At 39.7% G+C, this 13,777-nt stretch overlaps 1 protein-coding gene across 3 annotated transcripts in view; it reads right to left on the bottom strand.

Moving 5' to 3' along the window:
• Positions 1–3,897: 3,897 nt before the first annotated feature.
• The window catches only part of LOC141148289 (up-regulator of cell proliferation-like), a 165,152-nt gene continuing 155,272 nt past the window's right edge, over positions 3,898–13,777 (bottom strand). For all 3 annotated transcript variants that reach the window (XM_073635578.1, XM_073635579.1, XM_073635580.1), the window contains one exon: positions 3,898–11,102. In XM_073635578.1, coding sequence (XP_073491679.1) covers positions 6,442–11,102 — 4,661 coding nt within the window. In that variant the 3' untranslated portion in view covers positions 3,898–6,441. The remainder of the gene's footprint in view (positions 11,103–13,777) is intronic.

Raw genomic sequence — 13,777 nt, forward strand, 5'->3', positions numbered from 1 at the left:
GAAACTAATTGACCTGTGATCGCTGTTACCTAAATTGCCCCCTATTTCCACATCCATGATCAGGTCTGTATTGTTGATAATCAGTAGATCCAGTAATGTTTTATTTCTAGTTGGTGCGTCTACCATCTGACCCATAAAATTGTCCTGCAAGACATTAAGGAACTGGCGAGCCTTAAATGAATGCGCGGTTCCCTCCGCCCAGTCTATGTCTGGATAGTTAAAATCCCCCATTATGACAACACTTCCCATCCTTGCTGCTAATCCAAATTGTGATAGGAGATCCGTCTCCACTTCCTTCCTCAGGTTAGGGGGCCTATAGCATACTCCCAGTATTATTTTCCCCTTAGCTTCATCCCTTTGGAGCTCTACCCATAAGGATTCCACCTCCTCCCTAGCCCCCTCAGTGATGTCATCTCTCACATTCACTTGTACATTATTCTTGATATATAGGCATACCCCTCCCCCTTTTTTACCCTCTCTATCCTTGCGGTATAGGGTATACCCTTGAATGTTTGCCAGCCAATCATGAGAGCTGTTGAACCAGGTCTCTGAAATTCCCACAAAATCCAAATCCTCCTCGTACAACAGTATCTCTAGTTCACCCATCTTGTCCGCCATGCTCCTACTTGCTACTATACTCACCTTGTGTTTTTGTGTTTTGGTTAACCTACCACTAATGCCCCCAATACTACCCTCTGGAATATCTTCCGCGCTGGCTATCTCTGCCTCTAGACCCCCCCCATCGCCTAGTTTAAAAACCCCTCTAACTTTTTGGCCATCTTCAATATACATCGACAAAATGGCACGGACAGGCAAATGGGCGTACAGGTACGTCCCTTTAAATTTGCCGCCATGCGGTCGCGTGTGCGCTGCCGGTGGTGCATGCGCGACCCTGCCGCGAGCTCCTTTAGTGTGATCGCGGGTCCCGCAGACTTGATGTTCATGGGGATACCCGCGATCATCTCACGGAGAGGAAGGATGGGAAAATGCGGATGTAAACAAGCATTTCCCCGTTCTGCCTAGTGACACTACACTGATCACAGCTCCCTGTGATCGGGAGTGGTGATCAGTGTTGTGTCATACATAGCCTATCCCCCACAGTTAGAACATATCTCTAGGACACACTTAACCCCTGCAGCGCCCCCTCCTGGTTAACCCCTACACTGTCAGTCACATTTACACAGTAATCAATGCATTTTTAATCGCACTGATCGCTGCATAAATGTGAACGCTGTAAAAATGCCAAAAGTGTCCGATGTGTCCGCCATAATGTCACAGTCATGATAAAATCGCTGATCGCCACCATTACTAGTAAAAAAAAATTATTAATAAAAATGCCATAAAATTATCCCCTATTTTGTAGACGCTATAACTTTTGCGTAAACCAATCAATAAACGCTTATTGCAATTTTTTTTACTAAAAATTTGTAGAAGAATCCGTATCGGCCTAAACTGAGGAAAAAAATAATTTAATATATTTTTTGGGGATATTTATTATAGCAAAAAGTTAAAAATATTGCATTTTTTTTCAAAATTGTCGCTATGTTTTTGTTTATAGCGCAAAAAATAAAAACCGCAGAGGTGATCAAATACCACTAAAAGAAAGTTCTATTTGTGGGGAAAATAGGATGTCAATTTTGTTTGGGAGCCACGTTGCATGACCGCGCAATTGTCAGTTAAAACGACGTAGTGCTGAAACACAAAAAGTGCTCTGGTCTTTGGCCAGCAAAATGGTCAGGGGCGTAAGTGGTTAAGAAGGCATTGTATTTCTATTACAATATTAACCTTACAGAATAATCTCACATATACTGAAATATCCCACAGACATTTATTTATTACCTTTTGTATCACTTGACCCTCCCTCTTAGATTTTAAGCTCTAAATAGCAGAGCTCTCTGATTCCTCCTGTATTCAATTGTATTGTAACTGTTCTGCTTGCCTTCATTTTGTAAAGTGCTGCGCAAACTGTTGGCAGTGTATAAATCCTGTATAATAATAATAATAATAATAATGGAGGGACTAGATAAAATAAATTCTTTAAAAAAAGAATACAAAAAAGCTACACAAGTGATAGACTAGAAAAATGTCAGTCTCTTTTATAAGTTGTTGTATTTTCATGATACTTTATTAATGTTAACCTCATATGTTATGCATTTACATGTATCCTCTAACAAAAATGTTCTTTTGTTAATAAAATAGAAGATAAGAAAAATGGCTAGACTTCTGCTTTATCAAGTTTCACAACATAAAACAAAAAGACAATTGCATTCCTCTAGTGTACATTCACCAATTAACTGCTAGCGGCTAAAAGATGTTCAGAAGAATGTACATTTCTAGGGATGAATGAACTGATCTGGGTGAAATAGATTTTGCTGTAAAATGACCAGTTTCACTTTAAGTACTTGCCGACCAGCCGCCGTCCCTGGCGCGAATGGCCGTAGCTGTACGACGACCTCTTTAAGGGGTATAGGGGGCTTCGCGTGACATCGAAGCAGATGCTTGCGATGTCCGCCGGAGACCCGCGATCGCTCCTGAGAGAGACAGAACGGGAATCTGTGAATGTAAATAGACAGATCCTTGTAGAGTTCAGGAACAGCGATTTTGCTCTACTCCCTGTTAGTCCCATCCCCCCACATTTAGAAACACCTCCCAGGGAACACTTAACCCTTTGATCGCCCCCTAGTGTTAACCCCTTTCCTGCCAGTGACATTTACACAGTAATCGGGGCTATTTTTAGTTCTGCTCGCTGTATAAATGTCACCGGTCCCAAAAAAGTGTCAAAAGTGTCTGATCTGTCTGCCGCAATGTCGCAGTCTTGCTAAAAATCGCTGATCACCGCCAGTACTAGTAAAAAAAAATTAAAAATAATAATAATAAAAATGCCATAAATCTATTCCCTATTTTGTAGACGCTATAACTTTTGCGCAAACCAATTAATATACGCTTATTGCAATTTCTTTTACTAAAAATATGTATAAGAATACATTTTGGCCTAAACTGATGAAGAAATATGGTTTTTTACATTTTTGGGGGGGAATATTTATTATAACAAAAAGTAAAAAATATTGTTTTTTTTTTTTCAAAAATTGTCGGTCTTTTTTTGTTTATAGCGCAAAAAATAAAAACCGCAGAAGTGATCAAATATCATCAAAAGAAAGCTGTATTTGTGGGCAAAAAGGACATAAATTTTGTTTGTGTACAGCATCGCATGACTGCGCAATTGTCAGTTAAAGCGGCGCAGTGCCGTATCGCAAAAAATGGCCTGGTCATTAAGGGGGCAAGTCTTTCGGTCCTTAAGTGGTTACGTATAAATGCCCAGTTTCACTCATTGAGCTGACCAGGCAGGGATTATATAAAAATGGTCTATATTTATAGAATGTGTTTTGTGGGGTATTTTTAAGGTCAGGGGGTAGGTGCAAAACAATCAATAAGTGCATAAAATTAATAAAAGTTCATAAAAAGTCCATGAACAATATAAATAAATGGATAAATGGAGACCTTCTTAAAGACAGTGCACAACAGACTTCGCCGTGAAGGGCGTGCCTCACAGCAGATTCCACTCCGTGAATTATGCTCCCTTCACCAGGTGCAATGCAAGCTCACCTCATTTTTAGACCCTAAACAGGGTCCAATATGCTCTGGATACAATAAGATGCTCCTTAGGAAATGGCTCCACAATAATCACCAGCAGCTCCAAGCAGACATAGAAAGACAAGAATGTTTCCAATAGTGCAGTACGTGGGTATTAGTCTTGAACAAACCTCACCAACCCAACTTCATACATTGCACTTACATTTATTAAAATTAATTGTTCTCTTTAATGGAACATTCTAATGAGCATCTAAATTTTGGCAAAAGAGAAGGCCCAAGACCATTGAAAAAAAGCTTTCATAAACCTTAAAAGTTGAAAAAAGTCTTCTCTTTATTTAATTTATTTATTTAGAGAGCCTGTTTTCTGGGGAGGTGGGGTTGAATTCAAACCTGTTTAGTTTATTTCATTTAGAGGCCTATTGATACATTTTCACTTAAAAAATTCATATAACTTTTACCCAGGATTCTCAGTATTTTCCAATTGCATCCAACGATTGTGAGAATCTTTGGTGAAAGCTGTGAGAATCTTGGATGAAAATATTTTTAAACAGACCCCTTAGTGTGCTTTGCATTTTAGATTTTTTTCCTATAACTTTGTCTTCTGTATTGAGCTCACTGATGTTCATGTTCATCAGAATGACAAAGTAATTGCCAAAAATTTTCTGAAATGTCAGCAAAGCTCAAACTCCTAATTTCACTAATTCCTGCTGTTAGAAATTCTGTATACAGGTCTACAGAACAGACAGACAGTGCACAGTCCACATGGGCTGTGCCACTTAACTGCAGACAGGAAACAGAAACTGAATTTATATAGAGAAAATACATAGAGTTTAAACATAGATGCAGCTACAAACTTATAAACTCATAAACACTAACATCTACTGGCTGATGTAGTTGTTGAATAAAATGCATGAACAATGTATTCCAACACCTGTTATTTTCTGAGCAAAGATGTGTGTGTGTGTGTGGGGGGGGGGGGGTTATAACCAGCAATTATTGGGTGTATGACTTCTCACTTATATCATTACAGACAATCTAACCCCCAAACCACAGAATACCACACTTAGTATCTATTTATAAATGTTTTCACCCAAGATTTACACATTACCCCAGCTGAATCTGATTACAAAACTGTGGACCTTACTTAAAAGTTGTTTAAATATTGAGAACAAATAATAAACATTTTAATTTTAGGCAGTTAATATAAATACATATTGAATAATTTGTACATAGGCTTTAATCTTTTTTTTTCTACCACACCAAAAAGTTACATTTAAAATCAAAGGAGCCCCCTGACACAAACCAATCATAACAAACTTGTAGCAGATCCCATCAATTACAGCAATCACATTGCAAGTTAACAATAATCAACTGTAATCAACATAACTAAAAACTCAAGTTCAATAATACAAAAGTCGCAATACAAATGGAAATAGAGACTCTACATGAATCCATCCTGCCTGGTGGAGGAGTAGCCAGAAATGCAATGCTTTCTAAAACAGGGTGATATTGTTTAGGTAAAGTGCAGCAAGAAAAGTGTATACTATTGTAGCGCCCTGGGGTTTAGTCAGGGAGCTCCTCACCAAATTCCTTGTCAGTCGCTACTGTAGCTAATTGCTAGCGATCCATTGATTTCTCCCTAAGTTTGGCCTGGTTGTACTTTTCTCTTCTACCACTAGGTGGCCGGGCAATTGGTGGTACTAGATATGAGAAGGACAACTCAAGGTCAGGTTATGGGTATGTGGGGTATCTCAGCCAATGGGCAGGGATTTTGTTGAATCCCTTGGCCTGCTGGGAGGACCTATATATTTGGATGGAGTCAGGTGATCTATGTTCTGTGCCACCCGGACTGCTGTCTGGGTGGACGTGTGTCGTCTGCCCCGGGCTGTTAGGCCGGAGTTTGGGCCTGCTGGCCGGAGAACCTGTCATGGTCAGAGGTAGAAGGGAAGCTGTCTCCCCTAAGGGACCAACCACCTTTACTAGGGACCACAGTGAGTAACTGAAGCAATTCCCGAAGCAACATTCTTACCGAACAGGCACGGTAGAGAAACTGGAAACTTCAGGCGGAGATCAAATTAGGGACCCAACCAGCAGAGGTGACACTTGCAGCGCAGCCCTGTGTGTCAAGCCAGGGACCGAGCTGGTCAGCAGAGGTGAATCTTGAGAGGTATCTGGAGTGCCGAGCTAGGGACTCAGCAGGGAATTTTGGGTGACGCTTGAGGAAGATACCACCGCAAAAGCTTTGAGGAGCTCAGAGATTCAGAATTTGTGAATCAGAGGGTCCAGTGAGAGACCAGGAACGAAAGGGGCTGAAGAACTACAAGCAGAAGTTGTAGTAGAGTTGAGAGAACTGTTACTTTTGAATTAGGAACTGTTAAGTACTGTTGCCATAGGAGACAGCAAACCTACACGTACAGAAGTGGCACCTTGCTGGGGCCTTTCCCTGCATGGCTGTTCTCCTGTTGAAATCTCGGAGTCTGCCATTTGAAATGGCTACTACTCAAAGGATTGTAATAAGCAATAAAACCTCCTTTGCATCCAAGAAGTGTCTGGCGCCCAATGACTTTTACCACCTTTGCACCCACTATTCCTTACAACCCATTACATGTTGAAGGATGTTAGCTGTCTATGGCCTCAAAGGTTCTCATTAGACTGAAAGAGGTTAAGGACTTTGTTACACTATTGATATGTAGCATTCACTATGATCAATGCTGTGTATTTAATAGCTCTATGCATGCTGACTTAACTGATTGGTCAATATACATTATTTACAAATATTGTGTATCCTCATCAATCCCCAGTGAAAATCAGTTTGTAACTATCTCTTTACTATGCATCACTATATTGCGGTTAATTAACATTAAAGACTTTTTTCAAGCCGCCAAGTGCTTGCTCTTTGGTGATTTCCATCCAGATATCTGGCAGCTCAGCTGGTAATGCTCTATACTCTTTTGCAAACTGTTGATTAAACTTTACAAAGATGAACTTCCAGTAATCTGAGGACTCAATGCTGGAGTCAGGCTGAATGGCCCAATCTGGATAATATGTACGATACTCTTTAAAGGGATGATCTTTCCATTCAGTGTCTGTATTTCTGAAAGTTGAGTTAGCTACAACAGCAGTAGAACATATATCAAAGACCAGCTTCTTATTTTGCAGAAAACGGTATTGTCCCAATCCTTGTGGTCTGTGAATGGAAGCTGCGTGATTCGTATGATCACCTCCTCCAGCCTCACAGGGAACTTTACAGAATGGACACTGCTTACCACATCCGACCACCTTCCTGAACAATTCATCCTGAGGCTTCACTATCACCTTGCAAAGTACAGTCTGTATATCCATAGATTTTAATTCTGATTGGATTTGTTGTTGTGTTCCTCTAAGGAAGTGATCGATTTCTGCTGAGAACTGAAAAACGTTCCCTGAGTTTTGAAATGTGATGACTTTCATCTCTTTCTCTGGAATCACCAATTCTTTTTTTAAAAATTCACAGAACTGTTTCAAAAAACCTGACACATGGTTTTCCTTCAGACATCTTTCATTTTTAAGAGCAGATTTTATTTTTTTGTCAATGGATGATAGAGTATGTCCCAGCAAGGTTTCTAAAGCTGGTCCTCTGTTATATTTGTTTGCGATGTAAGCTAAAATCCATTTTTTTGTAAAGTTCTCATAAAAACTGATGTATTCAACATACTTTTGGAATGACATGTCTTCTAGAAGCTCCTCTAAAATTGTACACTGGAAAAAACTTCGGCTGCTAAATGTGATATTGTCAGTTAAAATATCATCCACTATTTTTTGTCCAAGATGTTTGAAAACATAATCCATTATTGCTGGTTTCAAACACAGCTCACAAAACTGGCTGGCTCTGCTTCGACTCTCATCTTTTTTGTGGAAAATACTGAGAAATGTAGACAAGTACTGGGGCTTTAGCTTTTCCAGGCAAAGTTTAGGGTCATTCTCATGGATAAACTTGTCATGTAACTTCTGGAAGGCTTGAGAGGCTTTTCCAAAAATGAAAAGTTTAATATCCAGCTCAAACTGTTTATTAAAGTTAAGCTTTTTCACATTTTTATCATTTAGCATATTATTGATCTTGTATAGCAATTCCTTAGAATACATTTCATTGTAATCATCTGTGGAAGACATCTTCACATTTATATACTCATCACTGGTTCGAATTATTGAAACAGCAAGATCGTTAACCTTCCTAATATGTTCATGATTAAATATTAGGTTTTTGACAAATGATTTCACAGAGTGATCAAAGTGCTTTTTCTCATCTATAGAAAAGCTGGCACCTTTTGTATAGTGATGTAAATCACTAACCTTAATTAATAATTTATTTATCTCAGGTCCTTTACTGCTCATGTCATTTGTAAGAATGTGAAGAAGAGAATGATCCACATTACATCTCGTAAGTTCTTCCAGCTGCAAATCTGATAATGTGTTCTTCCACATAGACTCAAATTCTTGGTGAACTTCGTGTTCACTTACTTCACGATTATTCGGTCTATATCTTTGCAGAAGATCTGTTATTTTATCTTCAATCAACGTCTGGGATTTCCTCTGAATATCCTGGATTTGTATTTTCCCTTTCTGGATAGACACAGCCTCATGACACTTGCTAAGAGCATTTCTTTCAAGTTCTTTTCTCAGGCTCTTTATGCTTAATTTAAATTCTTCTCTGTATCGTTCTATGAGATTAGCATTTTCTGAATTTTCAAAATATTTTTCTAGTAAATCGGCCATCTTGATTTCTTCCTCCAGAAGAATGTTCTGCACCTCGTGCATGTTGCCTTGAGATATTTCTCCAGATTGATTTCTAATGTAATTTTCTGTGCTGATCACCCAGTCGAGAATTCTTTTACAGAAATCCCATTCCCATGTGGAATACTGGGAAGACAATTTATTGTAAGCTTTGGCCACCAGACTGTTTCTAAAACTGAAGATAAATTTCTCATGTTTCACAGATTGCCATAAACTTTCTATCCAAGTAATAAAATCAGAGATGCTGGATGTTTTTTTAATAGATTTCTCACTTTCCATGAATGTAAACAAATGCATTTTCAGCTCAAGCAGATTTGAGCTGTAGCCAAGATTTACTGGAGCCATTGGTGGGTCTCCCTGCCAAAGGCCAGGAATGTACCAGTTGTCTTTATTTAGATCGTACTTCATCACATCAGTAAAAGTTGTAATCTCATTTTTTTTCTCCATTTTGGCAGCCACCTTTGTCATTTCATTCAGCTGTTCCAGAAGTTTCTTCCTGTCTCTCATGTTCTTATCAGGAGCTGATATATCACTGACATTTTGGTGTACAAACTGGCAGTTGGGCTTCTTTCCAATTTCTTTCATTCTAAGAAAAGCATGGACCACAATCTGTAAAATATCCTTCATTTCTGTTGTGTTTTCCATGGCCATATTGATTATGGTGATATCACTCAGTCCAACCACTAGTGTGGCCAGTTCATTGTCATGTTCATAGCTGTCCTCCAGAGAGGCCAACTCTGGAGCTTTCAGCCCCTCAGTGTCAATCACCATGATGAAGTGACAGCCCAGCCTTTCCTTAAAATTCTTTTCAACACTTAGAAGAGTCATGAAGGCCCCTCGTGTGCATCGTCCACTGGCCACTGGGAACTGCAGGCCAAACATGGTGTTGAGAAGGGTGGATTTCCCTGTACTCTGCACTCCCAGCACTGTTATCACTTTAATTATGCATTTTTTTCCTGTCTTGATATCCAGCTCCTTTAGAACATCTGTTATCCATTGCAGGGGGATGTTGGAAGCATCTCCATCAATAAGCTCCAATGGAAACCCATCCAACAGAAGATCTGCTGCTATTCCTGGAAGTTTAGAAAACTTTTTTTGATGACTCCCAATTTGTTTTTGTTTTGTCATAGAACTTTCAGCTTCATAGAACTGACCCAGTTCACGTAGAAAGTGTTCTATCCCTAAAGAGCTATCTGAAAGTTTCTGATCTAAGTCCTGAAGTTCTTTTCTACGTGCGGTGTTGGTACATTTCTCCTTATATAAACTTTGAAGTTCTGTCAGATTGTGTCTAGCAATTGCATCAAGCTTAAATTTCATCCATTTTAGAAAATGTTGTCTTTCTTTCTTAGACAAATCAGTAAGAGCATCTGTAAACATTTGTATACCTTTTGGAATTTGATGTTTATATTGCTCAGAATGCAGGTTATTGCATTCCTTTAGAAGAGTAGACTGATATGTTTCTGCATTCTCCTCTCCTTGATTTTTCATTCTGCAAAGTTCTTTTTCTCTTTTAGACAATTGTTTCCAGAGATCTCCTTGCAATTTCAGTGTTTGCTTTTTATACTGTGCTACATCCTGGATTTCTCGAGTGATTTTAATGGCAAGATCTCTTGCTTTCTGGCATTCTTTTGAATTTTCATCCACCACAAAATTATATTTACCAAAAAATTTATGAAGATCTCCTAGTACTATATTTTTGGAGCATTTCTTTAAAACATTTTGAATTCTTGGTTGGATTTTTTTCATGATGTTTGCATCATTTTCTGCTTTGCTTTTTAAGATAATATTTTCCTTCTCACTTCTTAACACTGGTAATAGACGCAGAAGAATGCTTTTTGTTTCTTCCTCTATAGCTTTGCCTGGTGTAACAACAAAGTGAAACAGGGTGTCAGTCTGACTACATTTTGATAACAGTTGAAATTCTTGCTCATTGATTGTCTCTATAAATATAAACACAGCTGATGAAATTGTACTCAAAAATGTGAACTGGTCCCAGTTGGACTCCAAGTCTCCACGTAGGTTGGTCACTGCAAAGGGTTCTGGAAAAACATCATATTTACTGGAGGGAAAATACCAGGACATTTCCACAAGTCCTTCAGATATTTTCCTTTCAAGGTTTCCTCCTTCCATATCATTATGGATGAAGAAGTTGTGATGCTGCTGGATAGGATTGAGAACTTGATTCAGGGTTTTAGATTTAGACAACTTGGTTTTCCCCAATCTTACAAAGGAAATGATTGGCATGGAAATATTCACCACATTTTCCTCTCTGAACCCTTTACTGTCAGCTAGTGACTGAGGTCTCCACTTCTTCACAATGTCTCTCATTGCCCACAGCATATAGGTACACTGTGACCCGTCACCAGCAGGGAGCAGCAGAGGAACAGCAAACTGACACATGGCCATTTTGCTGACAATCTCCTGTTGTAAAATACTGTCTGAACAATGCAGAAGAACACAGAGGATATCAAGGGGGTGCATGGAACTTGCACTTTGTGGGACTTCAAATGGATCATTTCCTTTTCCAGCATCAAAAAGAGTGTCAAAAAGAGTGTTCCTTGCAGTACTGTCCAGAGCCATGATCTTCCTCAGAATACACCAGGGTACATCTTCTATCTTCTGAGGTTTATTGTCTTTACTATTCTTTACAGAGATTTCTAGAATATCCCCCAAAGTCATCTTATTAGAAATATACTTCTCCATCTTCAACAGTGCAAGGAGTTTCATAATATCCTCTTTCTCTGAAAAAATAAGCAAATGAGATTTCAATAAGTCTTCATTTAAGAACATATGACTTACCTTTAAAATATTTTAGGTACAGTCTAGAGATAAGGTTTAGGTTTTCCCAAAAATGGATTTCTGGTGCATTCACTTAGTTTAAATTCAGGGACCTCAGAATTTTTTTTTTACAAAGTCATCATGGCAATTTTTTAAAACCATAATGGCCTTTGAACCATAATCCACAGGCTTAGAAGGGCCAATGAGGGAAATTTAATAAGCCAGAAACACACACTATAAAAGAGAGCTTACATGTGTCTTAGTTTCATTTTTTTAGCTGCTGTAGAAACAGAATAGAGAGAGATTAGGGTACTTTAAGCTGGCCATCCACTGCTAGACTTTTAGAGAAATCAGCAAAAATGAGCAACAGGGAGTGACCCTTCCCGCTTGATAACAGTTGAATACTCAATTAACTTCTGTTGAAGCCTGCCTGACAAGAGTTAATAATGCCTGCAGCCAATTAGTTGCAGTCACTCTTTGGGTATTCTGAAAGCCAGACCTATAGGCTGTCAGAATAAAATAGTCAGGCTCAGGTAAGAAAAAAGAGCTGGGGGGTTCTGGGGGGGGGGGGGGGGGGGAGCTGCAGCACAGAAGGTTTTTCACCTTAATGCATATAAAAAAAAAAAAAAAAAACCTTGAGGCTTTAGAAACACTTTAATGTCCCTTTAAATAGTTTGTTTTGACCAAGCTATTAACGACACTAACAGCACAATGTTCTGTAAGAACTCTATGGGGGTTATTTACTAAACCTGCAGAGTGAAAAATCTGGTGCATCTCTGCATAGAAACCAATCAGCTTCCAGGTTTTATTGTCAAAGCTTAATTGAACAAACTGAAATTATAAGCTGGTTGGTTACCATGCACAGGTGCACCAGATTCTGAGTGCTCTGGTTGTAGTAAATCTGCCCCTATGTAGCCTCAGCTACATACAGTAAGTACACAATGCTGTGTTCCAGCAGTGGGAAGGGGACTTCTTGAATCAGGCACATTAGTGTTCAGCTGCCAGGTGGCTACTTAAGGCTGCTCCTCCCTTCCTCCTGCGTGTCATGATTCTGATGCCTTCCTTGCTACCAGTTTGTTCCTGTTTGCCAGATCAAGCCTGCACTCCTCTGCCTTGCTCTTGCCCCCCTCTGCCTAGCTCCTGCTTAAGTTCCGAGCCTTGATCTCCTCTACCTCGCATCCCTGCATTCCCTGTACCCTTAGCAGTATATTATATATATTTGTATTTCATTAGTAGTTAGGTTTATAAGTCATTCTGTTTCTTGTGCATTGGGGGTTTGGTTCTTGTTTGTCTTTGGGGTTGTTCATGTTTGTTGTTTGCTGTGTTCATGGTTTTCTGTTTTTCACTGTAAATAAATATCATTTTAAAGATATATACTTTGATTGTTTGGTCTCAGCTCCCTTGTGTAGCTACGTGTCGGGGTCTCCTTAGCCGTTGTTTCCTGACAAAATAGGCTTTAAAGAAGAATGTATTTTTAGGGCCAATATCTGTGTCAGCAATATGTTTGTTGTAGGAGAAAAACTCCTATTGTTGCTTTCTATGTTTTATATAGGGATGTTCGAGTAGAACGTGAGTTTGACTTGAACACCGGGCAAGCGCCCGTTCGCCGAATTTGCCCGTTCACAAATTAGAGCACCGCGGAACACCCCATAATGCATTGCGAGATCGCAGTGCATTGACGTCTGATGATTGACCAAAGCATGCACCTGACTTGCATGCTTTGACCAATTACAGCACGCTCTGCTGCAAGAGCCATAATTGGCCAAAGGCAGGGTGCCAATCATGGCTCAGGGGGACTAAGTCCACGCCCCACACTATATAAGGCTGCATCCAACAGCGGCCATGTTTAGTGTTGGCGTGGATGGAGGGAGAGAGATTGAGCTAGATTAGGCAGGCAGGTTAGTTAGGGCAGGCAATGTATTTTATATATATATATATATATATATATATATATATATATATATATCTATATATATACTGTATATACTCGAGTATAAGTCGAAATTTTCAGCCCTTTTTTTGAGGCTGAAAGTGCCCCCCCTCGACTTATACTCGAGTCACCGCCGTCTGCCTACATGATCAGCGTGTCATGCAGGCAGACGGCGGCCAGCGTGTGCTATTACTATTCGTCGGCGGACAATTACTGTTCAAAAGCCGCACCTCCTCCTCGTCTGTGATAGGCAGTCAGTGTACAGCCTCGTCTGTGGTATGAGGATGAGAGAATGTCCGTGATAGGCTGACCGCTGACTGCTGGGAAATGGAGTTTTCTGCCTATCATGGACGAAGAGGAGGCGCGGCTTTTGAACAGTGAATGGCCGCCGAATAGTAATAGCAAACGATGATCGGTGCAGAGCGGCACATAGAGGCATGCACAGGACACAGGTAGGATGCACACAGACACATGCACACAGACACATGCACACAGGTACATATACACATGACACATGCACACATACACAGGACACAGGTACAGGAAACATGCACATATACACAGGACACAGGTACAGGACACATGCACATATACACATGACACATGCACATATACACATGACACAGGTACATACACATGCACATATATACAGGACACATGACATATGCACATATACACATGACACATGCACATATACACAGGACACAT

Source organism: Aquarana catesbeiana, linkage group LG06 (genome assembly GCF_042186555.1).
Source record: "Aquarana catesbeiana isolate 2022-GZ linkage group LG06, ASM4218655v1, whole genome shotgun sequence".
NCBI lineage: Eukaryota > Metazoa > Chordata > Amphibia > Anura > Ranidae > Aquarana > Aquarana catesbeiana.